Source organism: Solea senegalensis, linkage group LG7, assembly GCF_019176455.1.
Source record: "Solea senegalensis isolate Sse05_10M linkage group LG7, IFAPA_SoseM_1, whole genome shotgun sequence".
NCBI lineage: Eukaryota > Metazoa > Chordata > Actinopteri > Pleuronectiformes > Soleidae > Solea > Solea senegalensis.
In genome coordinates, this window is record NC_058027.1 from 28,197,731 (window position 1) to 28,220,298 (window position 22,568).

At 42.0% G+C, this 22,568-nt stretch overlaps 1 protein-coding gene across 3 annotated transcripts in view; it reads right to left on the bottom strand.

The window, feature by feature from the left end:
• LOC122772414 (cell migration-inducing and hyaluronan-binding protein-like) overlaps nt 1-22,568 on the bottom strand; it is a 107,151-nt gene that overhangs the window by 65,826 nt on the left and 18,757 nt on the right. For all 3 annotated transcript variants that reach the window (XM_044030440.1, XM_044030442.1, XM_044030443.1), the window contains exon 2: nt 12,734-12,920. In XM_044030440.1, coding sequence (XP_043886375.1) covers nt 12,734-12,788 — 55 coding nt within the window. In that variant the 5' untranslated portion in view covers nt 12,789-12,920. The remainder of the gene's footprint in view (nt 1-12,733; nt 12,921-22,568) is intronic.

Consider the following 22,568-nt stretch of genomic DNA (forward strand, 5'->3'; position numbering starts at 1 on the left):
GAGACAGAGGACACACACACACAACATTTATTTGGTTACAGCTACAGTTACTCGTTATTTTGAGTTGACAGCGGACGTGATATGATTAGGATATCTATTGTTTATTCATTGATTCATTACAGATACAAGTGAGTAGTTCAGGACTTCTTTGCTCTGGGTGTCCCAGCTGATTTCCTGAAGTGATTACATCCCAATTCACAAGGTCCAGATTAGATTAGATTTGATTCCATAACAATTAATTTAGAGACAACTTCAGATTTGCTTGGTTACGACAAACATGCTCCACAGAGCTAATGCTGCAAATTGTACGAAATTTAAATCTCTTTATAACCTGGTGCATCGTTCAAAATATAAAAAAACAAACATTAATGCTCTTTTTGGTACAGAACAGTCAAAGGTCAAACCTTAGAAACCCATTCGAATTGAAAATATTCAGCCTAGAACGGCATTAGACAGTTTGAAATAATAACAAATGTGTCCAGCAGAGGGAGCTGTGAGTGCTTCAATGCCCTCGTGACGCATCAGAAGAAACAAACAAAAGTGTCCTCCTGATATTGGATTTTGAAGTATTTCTGGTTCTTAAATCTGCAGACACAGCTGTTAGCTTAGCTGTTAGCTCTGACAGTTCACAAGAGATCACGAGAATCGGTAGCCTACTAGATCGTTCAAATGAAGAGTCCAAACCCAGCTGTAGAAAACTAGAGAACTATTCCTTTAAATGAACTTAGCTGGCATCATCTAACGTTTACGAAATAGTGTCAGCAAATGGAAATGAAAGAGTGAATTTTTAGTAGTTGGCTAATAAACATCTGTGGTTCAGCTTCATGTCTGGTTTGTTGACATAATTAAAACAACCATGATGATGAATAACTTTTTTTTTTTTCAATGATCAGATGGAAAAGTAAAATAACTGAACCAAATATTCAGTTATTTCACTTTTTTATATATATAATATATAGTGATGGTGGACACGGCCATGACTACAAGGCTGTTTTTGATTCAGTTAAGGCCTGAAAGAGACCAGAGAACGTATGAAAGTGACTAGAGGCCACACTTCCTTTGAAAAAAAATTCAATTCAATTTGCGTTATTTCAATAAAGATAACATTTTAGTTTGGAGCTGTCATTTTGTTATTTTCTTACACTATTTCATGCTTGATAAGTGTGGCATGAGTAGGTGTAGTAGTAGTAGCCACAGACAATGCGGCAGATGTGCAACCATTGTTCACGCTGACTGTGTGTCAGTAGATCATACAAGATTATAAAAACCTGAATAATCGCTTTACCTTGATGGAATTAACGTGATTGTAAAAAAAATAGTGATCCAAATGTCTTAAAAAGGTGCACACGCATAGGTTTTATACTTTATTTCCATCTAAATCCCCCAAATAAGCTCAGTTTTTGGACCATGTTAATTTAAATCTGTGATAGAGCTGAGGCGACATTCACCAGCCACTTTATTAGGTACACAGGTGACGTTCATGACCTTCAGGTTGCAAAACCCCAAAATCTCGAGGCTCCAAAACGGGAGTTCAGATTCTCCTAGGTGATGTCATGTTGTAAATTGTAAATGGCATTTTTCTAGTTTTGATGACCGTGAAACAGCGCATCTACTTGGGCTTCCAAGAGTCATGTGGGGTTAAGAGTCTTGCCCAAAAACAAAATCAGTGCAAGGATTAAACCCCGATCATGTGGCTGGAAGACAGCCCGCTCTACCACTAGGACGATCTTCTTCACACCTTGGTTGTATTGTTATTTAAATGACTGTTTCCATCCATCCATCCATCATCTCCTCTGAAGTCTGGCATCAATAAGACATTTTCTTCCAGGGAACTGACGTTGCTCTCTGAATATTTTCAATTTTTCGGACCATTCTCTGTAAACCGTAGAGACGGTTGTGCGTGAAAATCGCAGCAGATCAACAGTTTCCGAAATACTCAGTCCGGCCCGTCTCACACTAACAACCATGCCATGTTCAAAGTCACTCAAATCACCTTTCTACTTCCTGGTAACGCTCCGTTTGAACTTCAGCAGCTCATCTTGACCGCGTCGACGTGCCTAAATGCATCAAGTGGTCAAGTGGATATTTGTGTTAACAAGCAGCTGAGGAGGTGGGACGTACAAAGTAACCCTGCGGTGGCGCTAATACGAATGAATCGATGCAATTCATTCATCCGAAAAACATTTGGAAACCTTGACAGAAAATAAAACTTTCCACAGCATCCATCAGCTGCTGCAGCCTTTATCAGGGTTTACCAGCACCCAGATTTAAACTCTTATAGTGGGAACATTTTCACTGGACAAATATGAAAGTCAGTAGATCGGGCTGTGTTATTTTCTATTGGTTTATCCCCCCGGGAAACTCAATCCCACAGAATCAAGGGTAAACACATCAAAGGGCTTCTATCGACTGAATATTTTGCATCAGAACTCAACACAGAAATCCTACAAGTACAGGATCCAGTAAGCCACATTCATATTTAGAGACAATATACCCAGCTAACAATGTTTGGTTCCCAGAACGTTCTGGGAATGTGACTTTGGTTGTGGGAGTTTTTGGTTTTTGGTTCCCCTAATGTTACCTTTCTACAACCTTCATACTTTAGAGAGTGTTTCCAGAACGTTCCCCTAATGTTACCTTACTGCAACTTTCATACATTAACATGACAGCATTCATTATATTTAAGACACACACAAGTTGTTCACAAGCCCTTAATCTATCAGTCTATCTTCGTTCCTACCCTCACCTATGGTCATGACTGAAAGAAATGCCGAAATGGGTTTCCTCAGAAGGGTGGCTGGGGTCTCCTCTAGAGATAGGGTGACAATCTCAGCAATTTGGGAGGAACTTGGAGTAGAGTCACTGCTCTTTTGTGTGGAAAGGAGTCAGTTGAGGTGTTTCTGGCACCTGGTAAGGATGCCATCAGGGCGCCTACCTTGGTAGGTGTTCCTGCCACATCCAACTAGGGGCAGGCCTAGGGGTAGACTTGGGGCAGACCAAGGACTAGGTGGAGAGATTATTTCTCTTCACTGGCCTGGGAGCGCCTGGGGATCGCCCAGTCAGAGCTGGACAATGAGGCCAGCAAAGGTAAGTCTGGGTCTCTCTGGTAGACCTGCTACCCCCATGAGCTGATCTCGGGGGTAGCAATTGACGGATGGATGAATGGATAGAGATGTGTGTTCATCCCCTTCATACCATCGTCCAATTGTGATGCTCAGTTTGAATTTCATGAAAACATGATGTTAACCACGTCCACATGATGAAATGCATTGAGCTGCTGCCATGTGATTTGGCTGGGTAGATATTTGTGTTAACAAGCAGCACACACAACATGTGTACCAGATAAATTGGCCTGTTGGTTGAAGTTACAAAAACACATCATGAAATCTTCAGTGATTCATCAGAAACAAATCACAGATTCATGAGATCAGCAGTGCTAAACCTCGGGTTTGTCAATAAATGCTAAAATATTTATTCTGCTCCCTCCGTTCCTCCCTGCCCTGTAACTTTCTCAGCCTCCAAAATGTCTAATGGCGATTAAACAGCACACAAGGTTATTGGATTGCTCAGTCAAGAGTAAGAGTGACTGATGAACCCATTTAGTCTGTGTCTGTTATTATCGGGCTGGCACTGGGAGATACTGTGTGTGTAAGTCTGTCCAATAGAGTTTCAATCTATTGCCTTCTGGTGGGTGAGGTGGCGCTTGCCTTATCTGCCTGCCACCTAATGGATCCATCAATGGCAGTGACTGGCTGAGGACCTGCACTGTCAAGTAGATTTCCCAGAGGGCTAACACAGATTGATAGGTGGAGATGTACAATCACCTGGTTGTCTGATGTCTGCGAGTGACGGGTTGGCACTGGAGGAGTCACATTTGCTCCTGGACTGTATATAAAAAATGGACGCGGTCCATTCCAAAGATTTGTGATACCACTGGCGACATCCTGGCATCTACTGGACGCCGCTAGCCATCAATCACACTGGTGTCCACTCATATGTGCTGTGTCGTCTATTTTCCTTCTGAATGGGAACGTCATTTATAAAAGCGACAACAAGGTCTATTAGTCGCCCCCTGGTGGCTGACTGCTACCTCCATCCAACTTCCTAGGCTTCACTTTTCAAACCAGAAGACTACATCCATTTTTATAAACAAAGCGCCATGTGTATAATAGTGGACTCAGGTGTTCGTGTCATCTGGAACATTGTTGATTCACATCAGACTGCACTGTGGGCCGGATGCTTCGCACTAGCCAGCACGGAGTGCAGCAGAAGAAGAAATGATTTCCAAGTGCCAGCCAACCACGATTTGGAAAATGTCGCATCCAAACTCTCGGCTCTCAGACAAGACCGTTCTCCCCATTTCCAGTGGATTATTTTTAATAAGTCGGCAACTTCAGAAACTCATTTCTAAACATCCACCTCCAGTATGTAAAAGTGGCGTCCCTATGGATTATACTGGTTGTTAGCGGTTTGTTAGCTCTAGTATTTGAGTTTAATCTCATTACTCACACTGTTCACACGTAGCATCATAAAAATACACAGAAAATAGGCGAAAGAAACCAGGTGTGTTAATGTGAGACCTTCAGGGTTGTGATTGTTTTGTCTGCTGAGACGATTGAAGTCGCTGCACTCAAACACCGAATCTCAGCTGACACAGAGCGAAAGGTGGGTTTCACGCCGTGGACGGGTCGTCAGTCCATCACAGGGACAAGTCGCTGCAGTCGCTTCACTACAATGACTCAATGACTTCAATGCACGTGTAAGAAAGAAAAAACCAAACAAAAACATTTGCCGCCCATCGTCCTATCTTTCAAACCCAAAGAAAATCCAGGGAATTTCGACTCGACTGACTCGGGGGCTTCATGTGGATGACGGGAGGATCAAAGCACATTTCAAAGTGAACAAAGACCAGTTTGACTAGAAAGCGGCTACATTTGGTCACACCGACGTGAACAAAAACTGAATATAAATCTTTCCTTCTTTCATGTTGACACAGGATTTCTGGAGCTCAGCCGGACGGAGAGCATCCACCTCTGTTTCTATCTCCTCCTCCCATTGTTCTGTTTGGTCAGGCAGCAGCCAGCGCTGGGGAGAGTCCAGTGTGATTTATTCCTTTTTATAACTCACAGACGTCTCTCTGTGGCTCTTGGACGGCTTTGATGGAGCAACATTTTTGTGGCCAGCGTCTTGTCTCTGAACTGTGGGTGGGTTTGGCGCTGTGTGAGACAGGTGTGTCCGCAGGTCAAGTCCGGGCGCTTTAACGCGGCGCACGTGGACTTCAGCAAACATGTCCAAACATTTTGAAAACATTAGAAATTAGAAACATAAGGTTCAACTTCTAGTGTTAATAACGTAAAGTCTGAGTGAAGGTCCAACAAAAACACTCAGGAAACACATATTAGACATGAATTTCGTCGGTTCGTCGAAGTTCGTCGGAAATACAAGATACAGGGTATTAAGCCCCGCCCACCAAGCAGAAAAAATGGATTTAAGCCCCCCCCCCGTCCACTCGGTTGCCCTGAGATCTGTGGTCTAACATTGGCTGTCGATCAAATATGTCATATGACAAATGTCACATGGCCGCGGCTAACGTGACAGAATTTGTCGCCGTGACGTTGATGTGATATTTCCACAGATATTAAACCTCCTCGTACATGTAAACAGATGTTCTTCCTTGGCAACACAGAAACCTCCTGCACGCTGCCAGGAAAGAGCAGAAATATTGCAGACAGACATTCAACTATGCGTTTACTTGATAAGATTCAGCTTCATTTACTTGTTGAATTTGTTTTTAATGTGTACTGACTGAAAAGATTCAAGAGAAGCTCATATTTCTAGAGCAGAAATGTTCTGCTTTCTTTGTTATTTGGAGCAAATGAAAAACAGAAAAATATTCACATTTAAGCAGCTGACAAAACACCAGCGCTGGTTCATGGATTTAAAATAAAGCCAATCTTACACAGCATCACTGCCTTTCAAAATAAGAGCCCCCTCACTTTGGCTTTTTACTACTTCCTAAATAAACACAAAAACACCTTAATTGTTACTCTTATAAAATACAAAATACACCTTTCATTCTATTTGTTAACTCCCTCACATAAAACAAGTGTTTATGTTATTTTTAGTTTTAACCATCATTGCACAACTCAGGTCGTGACGAGCCTGCGCTGCCAGAGACCACAAGTGCAATTAACTACAAACACACTTGAAGAACTTTATTACATTTAATTTATGTTTTCTAATTAAAATGACTGACATCCTCACATTTAATTTGCAAAAACAAATGCAAAAAAAAAAACAAAAAACTGTTTTGCTACACATCCTTGCACATTTTTAAGTAGTTAAACAGAAATCATGGTAAACCAGAACTACTTCAGGATGTTTGGTCTGGGCTCAATCCGAGGGGCGGGATAAACGGTTGTCTTTCAAATTCCCTCTGCACGCAATCAGAGCAACGAAGGAGGCGACAAAGTCAGAGCGACGGAAGATTCCTGTCAGTTAACAAATGATACGGTAATGGAGCCCAGCGACTGCTGCCGTTTTGGCGCAAAGAATATGAGAGTTGCGGGCGTGCAGAAGAAAAATACGAAGCTAAATGCTAATCGGTGAAGTTTTCCTTTAACTCCAAATCGTTCAAAGTCAAGGCCAAAGCCGATCCAAAAGAGTGCTGTTCACCAGAGACGGGCAGGGACTTTATGTTAAGCCCCGCCCACCGACTCTATACACAATGTGATTGGCCATGCCAGAGTTTGGGTTATGGAAGCCCGTTTCCACCAGAAAAAAAAATAGGTATAAAAAGTTGAAATTATGAGACAAAAATTCATAATTATGAGATAAAAAAAGGTCGAAATTATGATTAATTTAAATTTTAATATAATTGAAATTAATAAATAATTCATAATTTTGACTGAATAACTTATATTTTTATTTATAAAGTTTTACCTCTTTTTTTCTTCTTTACTGGCTGAAATGGGCTTCCATAGTTTCTAGACGAAACCCCGACTGCAAATTAAATTTGCTACCACTAGGGTGCGTCAAGATTTCTAGGCTACAGAAACACGTGTCCACAAACATGTGTATGATGTAAACTAAACCACTGACTAATACAACAAAAGATCACGAGGCTCTGAATGCACCGCACGTGTCTTTATATTCAAGTATCCGCACGTTCATTTTGTGAACCACAAACTCTGCTTTTTCCTCGCTCTGTTTGTTGTCTTTTTCTTTAATAAACTGCAAATGAACCTACAAATGGAAAACACACATTTGCAACGTTCCACCTCCTCCAAGCACTGAGGCATTAAAAGCCACAAAAATGGAAACGTTTACAAAAAAAGAAACACACAAGCTAAACCCCGAAAAAGCTCCTCATCAGCAGCTGCTCCTCTCGCCAGTTTGTGGTGAAGCGTCTGAAGTCGGTCCTCGGAGACGTGTGGCTGCACAGTTACTGCGGCGTCTGACAGCTGTGAGTGAAAACTGCTGAACCTGCTCCGATTCGCTCCAGATTATACGGCGAAAAAAAAACATGACCCGAGTCTGAACCCCGTCTAAAAAAAAACAACAATCCCAGGTGAGAATTACACCACAAAATAATAAATCAGGGGAAATAAAAGGTTCTGCGGCAGTTTAGAGGAGAGCAGGGTAATAAGTGCAGGCGTTTTCTGTTGTTATTATGGGATGCTCTTCAGCTTTACAGAGACCTGGGTAAATGTAAAGTCGAGAGCTGATGGAAGGTCCCACACAGAACCTCCAATGTGTCCTGGTACATCAGTCCCATACAGTCTTTCATCTAGTTTATCCTAGATCTAATCCAGATTGTGGATTTGATTTGACCATTTCACCATTTTATTATGTTACCGTTTTATTGTTTAACCGAGTAATCTGTAAAAAATGTCTGAAAATGTTGATCTGTGTTTCTCAGACTCTCTGGAAATGTTGACGCTCTCAAATGCCTTGATGATGATTCAGTTTGAATGATTTCTATCAGATAAACTTCATTTAATTCCTTAAAAACACTCCACTTACAGGTTTTATTCCTATCGGTCGCTGTAACTCTGTAAAGCACCCCAGTTGTTCTCAAATGTGCTCTACGAGTAAAGTCGACTTGACTTGACTTGACATCAAATTCAAGGACTTTTCATGGATTTTTCAAGGATCAATTCCCTCAAATTCAAGGACCGAATGTGCTGACAGAATTGAAGATGGGAGGACTAACTTGTAGGAGCCTCTTGTGGACGAGTGATTGTCCTTGCCATCTTTGGTCAAAGTCAGTCCTTTGTCATTTTTCTTTGGTGACACAGAGATCTTGGAATTTTCATTTCCCAGACGTCACGTCGTCATTTTGCTCGCTCTTGTTGTAACTTTACTCGCTCGTTGTTCTGCACGGAATCTCACGTCAGCGGTGGAGAGAGAGAGACAGTGGACAGTGGAAGACAAAGAAAGAGTCAAATCTGGATTTGAACAAAATTTGGCATTTGTGTGAAAGATCAGACTTTTTTGTTTTTGTTTTCCAAAAAAAACAACCTTGCTACTCTTTGTTAGTCATAAACAATGTCGCAAAAGTGAGTAAATTCAACTCAACACAATGGAATAAACAAAGCTTGAGATTCAGGTTCATTTTTAAGACAATGACCTGAAAATTTAACTCACTAATTTGAATTTTAAATCTTATCTTCAGCCTATTTATGTAATAAATTATATATAATTCTGAGTTTTTGGTGATTTTCAGAAGCAAATTCAGTGTATACATGATTTCTATTCAACATACTGTACATAATTGATTTAGACAAGACCAATAATGTTGTTCAATAAACAGTTCTAATTTATCAGATGAGGAAATCAGCTGAAAATATGGGGCCCAAAAAATGGTATTTACCATAAAAAAATCCACATATTGGTCGAATTCTTATGGAAGCCTGTTTCCACCAGAAACAAGAGAGGTATAGAAAGTCGAAATTATGAGATAAAATGTAGAAATTATGAGATAAAATGTAGAAATTATGAGATAAAAAGTCATAATTATGAGATAAAAATTCATAATTACGAGATAGAAAGTTGAAATTATGAGATAAAAAGTCATAATTATGAGATAGAAAGTTGAAATTACGAGATAAAAAGTCATAATTATAAGATAGAAAGTTGAAATTATGAGATAAAAGTCATAAATATGAGATAGAAAGTTGAAATCATGAGATAAAAGTCATAATTATGAGATAAAATGTAGAAATTATGAGCTAAAAAGTCATAATTATGAGATAAAAAGTCATAATTATGAGATAAAAAGTCATAATTATGAGATAAAAAGTCATAAGATAGAAAGTCATAATTGAGATAGAAAGTTGAAATTATGAGATAAAAAGTCATAATTATGAGATAGAAAGTTGAAATGATGAGATAAAAGTCATTATTATGAGATAAAAGTCATAATTATGAGATAGAAAGTTGAAATTATGAGATAAAAAGTAATGAGATAGAAAGTTGAATGAGATAGAAAGTTGAAATTATGAGATAAAAGTCATAATTATGAGATAGAAAGTTGAAATTATGAGATAAAAAGTCATAATTATGAGATAGAAAGTTGAAATTATGAGATAAAAGTCATTATTATGAGATAAAAGTCATAATTATGAGATAGAAAGTTTAAATTATGAGATAAAAAGTCATAATTATGAGATAGAAAGTTGAAATTATGAGATAAAAAGTCATAATTACGAGTTATGCGCCTCCACGGCCATGTTTGTAATGGCCCTTTGGTCTCGCCAGGATCGTCATCCAGCGTTTTCCTTGTCCATTTCAGTTTCCGTCCACAAACGTGGACACGTGGTCAAACAGAGTGGACAAAGACATCAACCATCGACCACTGTGTTGCCAAGCAACGGCAGCATTATCATGTTTGTGTTTGCGGGGCTGGAGTTTATGTTGTTTACGCTGCTCTGTATCTCTGTGCTGTTAATTCTATTTTCTTTTATGCGCTCAGGCTGAAACTTGCCTCTCTGGTATTTATTGTTTGCTTCTCACCTGGTTTTAAAAAATGCACTGAAATAAAATATAAACCTGGAAGCTGTGGAAGTTGTTTTTCAACCCTCAGCTCCACTTTTATTACACATCATTATTATTACTGTCGTCGCCAGCCTGTTTTTATTTCTCCGCGTCTCTCTCCTGTTTTCTCAGAGCACGTTTTAAACCACGCTGTGTTTTCTATTAAAGGTCCAGTATGTAAAATTGAAGTGAAATTATTTTTCAGAGAAAAAAAATTAATAATCACCTGATTCTTTGAATTGTTGTTGTTTGAATGAACCCAGAATGAGCCTTTAATATTTAGACCTGGAGTCTAAAGAGCTCAGCTCTATTTTGGATCACCATGTTTCTACAATATACAAGGAAGCTGACACCACGCAATCCCATCATGCAACGCTGAGAGCAGGAAGTGGGGCTGTTCAAACAAAATATGACCTTTTTATTAGGTCAGCGATTATGTTCAAACATTGTCGGTGGAAACGTTGACATTGTTTTTCAGTTGTAACGAGTAAAATCCTTTTTTAAGTTACGTACTACAGCTTTAAGAGTTGATTCTTAGTGACATTTAACATCATTTCAAATGTTTTTTTGTAGTTTTACTCTCCAGTGTATCATAGTTTGACTGAGTTAAAATACAACATTAAAACCTAGGGTTTAATGTCAAGGTAAGCATTGAATGCATCAGTGTGTGTGGGTGTGTGTACTTGTACCCAAAATTTGGTTCTAATGAGGCAGAACCTTTTCTTAGGAACTAGTTTAGCACTTCGAGTACCTGCTCTGACGAGGTTCCAAGCGAGCTGAGCCGATACTAACATGTGCCGAACAATGCCGAACTGTAGGTCAGTTAAAAAAGACATTTAGCAAAGGAAATGTCAAAAATGTCAATAACAGAGGAGTCTGGTGTATTTAGAGACAGCACTGCTGAAAGCCGGCGATCGTGAGCCGAATCACGACCACGTTCAGTGATATTTCAGTTCAGAAGTTCTGAACGATTCTGTGAACAAATCGTTAATCATTGACTGATTCTAATGATTCATTTGAACCGGAAACAACTGCTTTACAAGTCACTAGTTTGTGTCTTTTAGTTGTGACGGTTAAGGGGCTCAGTGATGTATTATCTCGATGACGTGTCCTCACTAAGACATAAAAACAACTTGGGTTACAGCCTTGATTACATAATCCTGACTTCCTCAATGACCCTCTCTTTCTCTCTCTCTGTCTCTCTGTCTCTCTCTCTCTCAGATGTGAGGATTAGTTTCCTTCAGCACCTGCTCAGCTGTAAATCCTTAAGCTCATGGTGATTTTCTTCAGTGGCAGCAGGTGAATGCTAAACTAACTGCACCGTGACTGAAACGAGCAAAAACTTTAACTTTAAATTCACTCACTCAAAAGACTTTGGTCCCATCCGTTGTGCGAAGACCAAAAGTCTCCGAAAGTCTCCAGAAATACCAGAAAGAGAGTTACTAGATTTTATATTATGGTCGCTTTCTTTTGAAAAAGAGTCACTAGAGGCGTCTGAATACGAGCGAGAAAGTCGCTAAGTTGACGCCACAGCTGTGCAAAATGTGTTCCACCAATCAGAGGTCTCCAGCACACAGCCCCGCCCCTCTAGGGTTCCTGGTTATCTGAAAAGTTTCCAGTCACAAGTAGGTACTTCTTTACCAGGGTAGCTGAATGCATCTCGTTAGCTCATCGCGCTGTAAACCCCGCATTCATTCCACTCGCGCTCATACTCAAAATAATCCCTCTGAATATTCAAATATGCATCTTTGCTGGACGTGACCATGAGTAGATTAAATGAGCACATTAATCTGTGGGCTGTCATGTTTACATTAGTGCTGATCCAGCGTGTTTTCTCAGTCATTTGTCAAAATTCAGACGTTAGCAGATGTTAGCGTGTTGTTTTTGACAAGCAGAAAAAAAAAAGAAGCTTAACTTTGTCAAATCTGCTGTTTGGTGCTGAAGTTCCAGCTGACGGCTGCAGCTCATTCATGCTGAGGATGCAGGAAATCAACACACATTCTTATACAGCAGTCTTAGTGAGGACACTCACTCAAAACATAACCTTATCTTAACTATAACAACTACATGTCTAGCCCTTAACCTGACTTATATCTGTTTTGGTCCTCATAAAGATACACATTCAAGAACACACACATACAGGTTTGCCCAGCTATTCTCCTTAGGACTCTGCATTGACTACCGCAACAAAACCTTAACCTTAACCACAACCAGTTAACGTCTAACCTAAATCCTTAACTTAACCTAAACCACAATTAAAATGTTAGCCTTAGAAATGAGGTCCTGCCCCATCAGGACCAGGTTTTGGTCTCCATGAGGACTTCCTGGAACCTGTTTTTGCCTAAGACAAAAAGTTTCATTTTGTTATAATATCTTATTTTATTCTTCTCTAATATCTTTCAGAGAGTCATCCTCACAGACAGTCTTGCCTGCATACATGCTGGGAGGATGAATGAATGATGCTGAATAATGACATGAATAATTCAATGTTTCGCCCCAGTTGTATCACATTCAGATCTTGCTGAAAAGGCATTCTTCCTCTTATTCCAAGGTCGACATAATGAAAAATGGATGTTAAAGCTGAGCTTTTCCTCTTGCTCTCGTTCTCACTTTACCCCCAATCTTCTCATTATCCCCGGTCCTGATGTTGCAGTGATTTCATGCGGTGGTAAGAAAACTTAACGCCGTAACTCACCTGCGTGGATGACGGGGAGCAGCAGAGCTGCCAGGAACACGGCACATGTCTTCATCTCCCTCAGCCTGCCTGCAGTCCAACTTCAAATCTGTGGCCTTCAAAGGTTCCTCCAGACCTCCCGGCGGGCTTCAGAGAAGGTTTCAGAGTGGGAAGTGCCGAGTTCACAGCGGGACGCCACCGAAGGCACCTGAAACATCACATGGAGAGGCAGAGGGCTCAGCACGACACGTACAAATGGGTGATTCTGAAGCACTCCCCCGGTGGACGAGGCTGGCAGGAGGTCTGTCACAGCACCGGCCTCATTGTGGGGATTTTAGCTTTATCTTCAAAAAGCTAACGGCAGATTATTTTTTACTGTGTGTGTGAGGCAGCGGGATCATACAGGTTTGCACGGGATTAAAAATTAAACCCAGATTTAGTTGTTTACACGTGGTCGTCAGCAGAGGAACCACAGCGTTTCAGCTGCTACCGCAGATATGTACTGTACACACTGTACAAACGGAACCTCCAAACCCCCCCAAGTTCTGATGTAGACCTCAGCGACGTCAACATTGTTTTTTTTTTGCTTCTCCATTAGGGATAGTACCTGCTAGTTTTTTTTAGCACTTGCTCTGGCGAGGTTCTTGAGTCTTAAAGGAAATCTGAAATGTTGAACAGGGCTCTGCGACGCATCAGGGAGCCATTGGTGTGTCTCCTTGGGCTTGACACTGGGACAACTTGCTGCAACTCGCAGAACTCCTTAAATCAATCGTGTGTGAACTAGACTTAGACTTAAAGTCAAAGACATCATGACTTTGGCAGCACTGTAAAAAAAAACAGCCCCGCTATAAGCGATTTAAATGTTGGGAAACCAGCCTTGCTAGATCAGGGCCTCCTAACTTAGTTTTGTACAGAATCAGGAGGTTTATTTTGTGAGAAATACGAACACCATCTAGCCAGCTATGAGATCGAGGCAGTGATGGCGTTATTTTAGACGTAGAAGCAGCACAGGAAACATCGAGAGGAGCCAGTAGAGGTGGTTAGGGTGGTTCTAACCCTAACTCTAACCCGACCAGAAGGAGGCAGAACCAGTACACAGTGGAGAGATTATATCTCTCAGGAGGGAGAAGAGTGTAAGGACCTGAGAGCGATTAGGAGTGAAAAACAATGATTTTTCTTTTCTTAAACTCTCTTGAAAATCAATTTTTGCAGTGAAAGGGTCACCGTGTTAAACAAAATGCAACAAAACAATTGTCTCTGTGCTCTGTGCTCATCAGTTTCAGTCTCCGCTGGTTCCCCTTTCCTTTTTACGCCTCAGTTTCAGTCTCTTGTAGCAGACGATGAGGCTGCGCTGTTGTCACTTGGCTGTCAGTTCATCTCGCGGTGAACATTAACAGAACATCCTCATTTCAGATGAGTATGTGCATGTGTTTGCTCCGGGTGTGGAGAGAGAAATGTTCTTAATTAACCTTTAACATTGCCCAGGAGTGTTTCTTTCAAATTAGCACTCAAATTAATTCCTTCTTCTCAAAGCTGTGATCACAAGACTCCGACACTTTACCGTCATTTACGTGAACGTGACAGCACACAGATAACGGGATGGAGAACTTTCTTTTTATTCTCTCGTGTAAATTGTCTTTACGCTCGGTCGCTTCACAGGTTTTCAATAAACGCTCCGTATCACAGAGTCGCCGTGAGACCAGGTGAGGAGGCCAAAACGTGCCTGAGGAAACTAGGTCGGTTAGCTTTAGCATTAGCCCCGGGGAGCAGTCGCAGTCCATAATTAACATCAACGTACTTTCACACGAGTAAACACAAATTATCCAAAGACCGAATGAAACGGCGCGAAAAAACGCTTCTTATTCAGCATGAACACACATTAACGTTAGCACATTAGCGGCAGCGGCGTCTCCCTGACCTTTGCTACAGTACAATATAAGTCTGCCAAACATGCCGTGACATTTGACATTTTTTTTATTTACCCATTTAATGATTTAACCACGTTTAACTGCAGATTAATTGGTGAAAACACGGACCTGCTCGGCAGAGATTCTCCTAGCGTAGCGTGACCTCCAGTTAAAAAAAGAAAACTGGCAGAGCTGCTGAGCCTGTGGCATCTCCATTCAATTTAATTAGCGTGTGCTTCCATGCAGAGAAGTCAGCGAGACGCCGTGGCCATAAAGCAGCACTATAATAATAATTAATCATAATTTAGTGTATCATTTAATTACCTTGTTGTTAAACCGTGTAACCGACTTAGCTTCCCTGCTCAGTTAGCCGCAGTTAGTCGGCCGATTTAACGGACACGTAGCTCTGCACGGGTGAGACTTAATGAGCCGGACAGAGCTTTGTGCTCCATTCAGTTTGTTTGCTGGTGCCTTTATTATTCCTGCCAGCACATTTCACCTCCGTCCAGACATCTGCTCTCTGGGAACACGGACGTGTGCGTGTGCTGATGCGGCCGCGCGCACGCTCGCGGTTCACAGCTGTGCTGTAATCACGGGGAAACCTTTAACCTGGAAAATCTCCTCTGCAGATTGGAATCATATGATTGTGTTGTCTAGCATCAGATTAATCCCCCGAGCGGCCGCAGATGCCAGGGAAAATCAAAGATTCAGTTTCCTCTTGTTGGCACAGAGCCTGTTTTAGTGAGTCGTCGTGGTCACAGTTTCAGGAGGTTTCGGTTCATCTCAGGTTCTTTTCTCGTGTTCTTATGACTGAGGTTCTTTTAAACAGTGTTGTCATGTAAAAAAGTACAAATCTAACTATCTCTGTTACTCGTTACTACCAAATAAAATCAGAAGAAGAAGAAGAGTTGGTATTCTTATTTTCCAAGTGCCATCAGAGGAAGCTCACGTACCCCTACTGGTACACATACCACAGTTTGAGAATCATGGTGCTTTGTCCTTTAAATTTGAGTTCAAACAGTCAGGAATCCACACTCTCTACGGTACAGTTGTTTTCAGCTTCCTGTTATCGTGACTCATCAAAAAAACGATCCGGCTTAGTCACTAAAGAAAGATAACTGCTGTTATTAGAGGTTTTTACGGCGCCCCACCGTCACCACAGGCCCAGTGCAGAGGGGAGACAATCTTCAACTGAAAAACAAGCAACACATCGCACATCACACCAATCATTCGCCCGTCCTCTGCTCGTCTGAGCTCAGACTGCAGCGGTAACACACTGAACATTCGTCTCCACTGACTGTTGGACTGCGTTTAGTTCTGGGAATGAGATCCAGGTTCCCAAAGAAAAACCTGGAGGAACCCGGAGAGTGACCCAAACATCAGGAACATGTGAATGACTACATGGCTGGTCAAGATACCCGTGCATGTATTTACCACTGATGCCTTATGAGTGGGATTGTGTCATGCGGGGGCTCACATGTTTCCATTTCATGGCCAAAAGGCTCCTGGGTTGGCAGTGAAAGCTGCATCGCTGCCTTTGAGGTTTAGCCTCACTGGAATGCAAACACATTTTTGATCAGTACAGTGAAATGGAATTCTTTGAATGAAACATACCACAGGCAAATTATATAAGACCTGCTGTTAGAGGTGTCACTGTAAGATCTTCTCTCTGCAGAGACCTTTCAAAGCATCTTGAGACGGTCATGGTTGGTTTTGGACCGACAGCTCATCAGGATGTTCTGTTGTTCAAGAGAACCTGTAGGAGGTTCTTTTTGGGAGGGTTATACTGCTCTGTCTGTTGTCTTTTCGACACATACAGTGTATTTCCGTGCAGGCAATGCCACGAGAGAACCTAGTCTCACGACTCCAGCTGTCCAGCCGCACGGAAGCTGGAAGTGAGACGCAAGCATTGGCGGAGCTGCGCGGATCAGAGCGCAGCGCTTCCGTTCTGCAACCGGTATATTTTTGGGATGACGGTGCGTTCCGGTCCTGAAGTCAGATTTCCAACTCGGAAAGTTGGAGCAACCACACAACCCTCACATGGGACACCACGACTACTTGCTAACAATGGCTAAAGCCTGAGATATGTTTGCAACCATGTTTTTTTCCCCCCAACTTCTCAACTGACGTGACGTCACTCCAAGTTCTGACCTCTGATGACGTAAATGGCAACTTAAGACAACCAATCCCATCTGACGCTGGCAGCTTCATGCTCTGTTAGCATAGTATCCAATAAAAATGTCTGACAAACACCAAGAAAACCCAATTTTAGCCTCATAACAAAAGTCTCACGTGACAAAATCTACACCAGCGAACATGTTTGCCGCTTTATCTCAGTGTTACGCAGCCTTTTAAAACTGGAAATGGAAGTGTGGGCATTTTTTAAAACCGCTAACTTTCCTGAACCAAACTCCATTGAAAGAATGACCAATTTTACGTCACAGCACACAGGAAATACTCATCCACTGCTGCCTCCACCAATACATTTAAAAGTCCTATTTCATGACTTGATCCGGATTGACCTCAATGACACAAATTTAGCATTCAGCAGTGTCCGTCTTCCCAGGAGCTTAAAACTATGGACTTTAGTGTGGTGGAGAAAGCTTTTAGTTTCCATCCAGAAAAGGCTGTTAAACTGTGAGAAAAGGTGGCGAACACATTCTTAAGATGAGTGTACATTTGAGCTAGAGTAGTTTTTATTTTCTCCTGGTTGGTAGCCTTATTTTCTCTGAGAGTGGTTTGACGACATGGTCAGTAAACTAAAAGGCTCTATTCTTAATTCGCTCCGAGAGGCTTTCAGCTTGGGAGGATTATTTTCTTACTTGGACCGAGGTTTCTTTTATTTGTCCCTGACCAAGTCCATCACTCACCACATTGTTCCCGACCTTTTCACAAAGTGTACGTGTGTCCACCGCGACGATTCACAGAGACAAAGACAAAGACGTAGACGAGTCCGGTGAACTCCCAAGAATGTGAAGCCTGCAGTCATTCATCCTCTGATCCAATGTGTTCTGACTGAAAAGCCGTTTAAGTGAAGCATTCACGTGTGATTAACGACCGAAGCGTGTTCCGTCATGACTTTGTATCCACGCGCTCGCTCTCGTCGACGAAGACGGAACCAAATCACTCACACTTACATTGCGACGATGACACTTAATCGGACTTCTGGAAACTAGCAGGGAAATAACTATCGAATGCGGGGTTTCTGCCTCCGATACACTAGGTGGCGATATTCCTGTTTTTGTAGGCATGTCTGGCATGAACTGTTCCAGAGACCTCTACATAAGTGTAATGTTTTATTTTGTTTTAGTTCTCAGAAAAGAACTTACGTTTTTTGGTGGGTGGTAACCACAACTGTTGTCGAGGTGCAGATTAGAGCTGCAACTGACTAACGATTATTTTCATCATCGCTTAATCTGCCGATCATTTTCTCGATTAATCGAGTAATGGTTTGGTCCATAAAATGACGATCAGTGTTAGTCAAACCTGGAAATGATGATGTTCTCAAATGTCTCGTTTTTGTCCATAAAAACAAAATGATTTACTTTTAATGAAGAAACGAGGAACGTATTCACATTTAAGAAGCTGCAACAATCCGGAATCTGAGTCTGTGAAATCTTTAATCATCAAAAAACCGATTAATCGATTATCAAAATAGTCAAGGATTCATTCATTCATTGTTCCTGTGTTTGGTGGCTGACGAGAGGATCCAGTGAGAGCTGGAACAGAGAACTGGACATTCCAACGATGTCGAGAAAAGCTGATAAAGTGAAAGAGCGACGACCGGCACATGAAACCATCCGTTACCTGTCGCCGACAGGATTTAGCATTTGCACCTAGAGCTAGAAAATGTCACCTTTCGCTCCTTCACGTGGAGAATAAAGTGGTAGAAGACGGATGGATGGATGCATGGATACCGGAAAGCAGAGAAAAAGAGCTTTGCGCCCATATACTTGTCATTACGGTGGACCCTCAGGACCGTCCAATCACAGACGAGAGTCCGCACGTTTGTGACGTCAGCTCCTCAGTACCGTAATTCCTAAAGCAGTTGACTAACTGTCAGATATGGAGAGTGAGAGTTATCTTGGAAAAAAGGAGCAGAAGAACTCACACACAAAACATTTTTTTTGACAATTCTACAGCCATTAAATCGAAATAAGTCGCGTCGACTTGGCCACGGTTTTGCTGGAGGTGATAATGGAGGATGGTGAGTGTGTGTGTGTGCGTAGCGGTAACAAGAAGTAGCCAAACGGGGTTTCCCGTTCAGATCGCATGGCGACAAAACTCTCGTTGTGAGAGCGACGCGAGTAAAGGGCAAACTGTAGGACAAAAACATCTTGAATCAATTGACACGCATGGATTTCCAGGAGTTACCTGGACGTTCCAACTCTGACAGACAGATGTGGTTCTGACTGTCTCACTCTCACACACACACACACACGTGTGTGAGCAGAGGCAGGAGCCACTTCAGCGGAGCGTTCACGTGTGATTAACAACAGCCGCTTGTTCCGTCTTGGCGTTTCTTAAAGTTCAAACAGATTTCCCTGAGCTGCCGCGCCGCTGCCGCGCCGTCGGCCATTAAGCCGCCGCTCAACACTCTGCTGTTTGTGATTTCTCAATAAGCCTGTCGACGTGAGTCCACGCAGCCAGCTGGACTCGTGTCGGACGGTCTTCACGACAGTGAGCCAGGAAAACAAGGCTGTGTTTATATGAACTTCCTAAAGAGAGAGACAGAGGGGAGGGCGTGTGTGTGTGTGTGTGTGTTGTTGTTTCCACTGATCTCACGATTAAAGGCCATGTCACTGCTACTGTAGATGTGTTTTCAAGTTAATATTTCCCTCTCTTTCAGGGGCTAGAGTCTCGGTGAATCCACTGCAGATATTTATGTTTTTAAAGGATCTTGTTGGTATGGCCTCTATACTTCGACACTTTACTTTTACAGTCCAAAAACCATGAAAAATGGACATTGGGTCAATTGGACTGTCTAAATTGACTGTAGGTGTGAGAATGAATGGTTGAAAATGTCCTGGCAAAGTCCTGGAAAAGAAGTGGGAATCTTGTGTCTCAATGACCTTCCAATGGCTAAATAAACGATAAATAAAATAAAGAAATTAAACGTCGCATCTTCACTCGAATCTCAAAATGACAACACATGACTTTAAGGAAACTCACCGTTGCTCATCCCTGTGGTCGTTGTCCAGATTGATTATTATGGTCTGTTTTATGATCGATTTGATTTCCTTTCATGTCACTGTTTGTCGCGGGTGTCGCGTTTCAGTTGTAGCGTGAAACCCGCTCTGCTGCTGTATACACACAAACACTCCCTCACTCTGGTCTGATAGTTTTGCTTCACATAATTTGACAAAGACCAAACTTAGGCCCAATAATGAAGTTACGCAGTGCAGCTTTAAAAGCAGACGTGTCATTTCCACTCATGCCGAGCAGCAACAGAGTCATTTTCAACCAAGTCAGAACAGATGCAGGCTGTTAGCGTGCGCTCGTTGAATGAATGTCTAAAATGACCGAGTGAATTATGCTTGATATCGTTTCAAAAGACTCCAATTACATCGCTGCACTGACACAGAAAGAGGAACCCGAGGGACGAGCCGGTCGATCCGTGGTGACGGAAGAAAAAGACCCAAAGTGTCTCCTCAAAAAACACAGATGCAATTCATGAAAGCAATTTTCTGATAAGAGCTTTAAAGACAAACATACGCCAATAAATACTTTGCCTCTCGGTGAGAGAAGCCTCAACATCTGTAATGAATCTCAGGGTCGCATGTGGCAGCAGCACATCTGTAAATGACATCACCGCATTTGCATAACGTGATTTGATTGACTCGCTCTCCCACACCAAAGCCCACAGAGAGAACCAGTGATTTTATATCACAGCTCACAGGAGCATTCAAGTGAGTTATTTTACCTCAGTGACACAAACTCGCCACACGAGGCAGCAGTGGACCAGCAATGGTGACGTGTCGCTGCAGATTGCTCTGTGCATGCGTGACAAGGCGGCTACTTCTGCCTTCTTGCCCCCTTTTTGCCCAGATAACTTTCACTTCCCAGGAGTTTTGGGATGTTCCAGATGTCACAAATGGTCTGGGAGTTCATGGTGAATGAGAACGACGCAAATGACAAATCAGGATTGGTACCAGAAAGGTTCAGGAACTGGAATCAGGCATTTAAATTAGCATGTTATCGGGCTAGACCAGTGGTTCTCAAACAACACCTGACTATCATCACCAACGTTGTAAATAGATCGAGAAGATTTATTCTCTCTGCGTCCTGCTTTACTTCTGACACTGGTATCGTAAAATTAGATTAAGATGGAGTGAGAGATAAGGTAATTCTGATTTAATCCCTCAGCTCCACTCTGACCCCAGGAAAATACAGTATTTCTGATTTAACTCCCAGTACCGCCAGAAGATGCTCGCGTACCACTGGTGGTGCACGTTCCGCAGTTTGACAACCATTGTGTCTCCCTCAGAACTAGCTCTTCATCGCTATCATCTCCCATAACGATGTGATTCCTCAGTAAACTACAGTGTCGGAAAATTGCGAGACAAGAGTCGTAAAATCCCCGCGTAACAAATCCCGTTTAATGTGAGATGAAGTTGTGAGAGAGTGCGCGGCGGCGGCGGCGGCTCGTGTGCGACCACACTCCGCCGGGTTATTGGACACTTTATGAGCTCAGAGTGACTGTGAAATTTTTAAACACAAGCTGCCACTGCTCTGACAACACACACTCACACACACACACACACACACACACACACACACACACACACACACACACACACACACACAGACACACACTTCCTAAATAACACGCTTCAGAGTGAAATTACCGCCTTCACCGTCTGCACGACACATACAGTGACACAGCGACACACCAAACAAGCCGGAGGTTAACTGAGGGCGGAGGACACTCGCACAGCTGCTTTTATGACTTCCAAAAGTAACAAAAACTTGCAATTAATCTCGTTCAGAAACAAGCGTTAAGTCTATGAATAGTGTGTAATAATATCTCTGTGAGGGAGTGTCGGGGTGGAGCCGCGCGAGCAGCAGCTGCCTTTGAGGTCGGGCTGAACACTGGCCATGTGGAGGTGAAGGAAATCTGCTGACTACACACACACGTGCACTGCCGCGCAGCACCGCACACACCTCTCACACACACACACACACACACACACACACACACACACACACACACACACTCGTCTCCAGGAAGACGTTTGACATTCCCGTCTCAGGACTGACACGCACGACTGCCAAAGATTTTTTTTTAATAAAAAAGATTACATTATATTTTCATTCCAAGAGAAGAGAGAGAGAGTCGGATATCATCACAAACCTGGAGACACGGCACTGCTTAATCCTGCACACCCACAAACAGCCAGCAGGGGGCAGCACCACTCCCACTCGTCCCTGCTTCACTGGAGTCGCCTTTCACTTTAGTGTTAAAGTCACTGAACCCATAAAACCTGAAGTGTTCAAAACACCAAATCGGATTACGACCAAACCCACTACAATCAGGGTTCTCAAACTGCGGTACGTGTACCACCGGTGGTACGAACTTCCTCTGGTGGTACTTGGAGGAAAATCGGTAATACTCTTCTACTGTGTATATATACGTATTTATATATATTTTTTTATTTATATATATATACATATATATATATATATATATATACGTATATATGTATATACACATATATGCGTATATACGCATATGTGTATATATACATATGTGTATATATGTATATATACATATATACATATATCTGTGTATATATACACATATATGTATACACAGAGTGCATGGAAAATTAAACAAATAACAAAAAATGAGGATTTAAATGCTTAATCGCGTCACATTTAACGGGAAAAAAAGCATAAAAAAACTTCACTTCCCGAGTTATTCCCCGTTAATCTTTCTTTTATTTGCA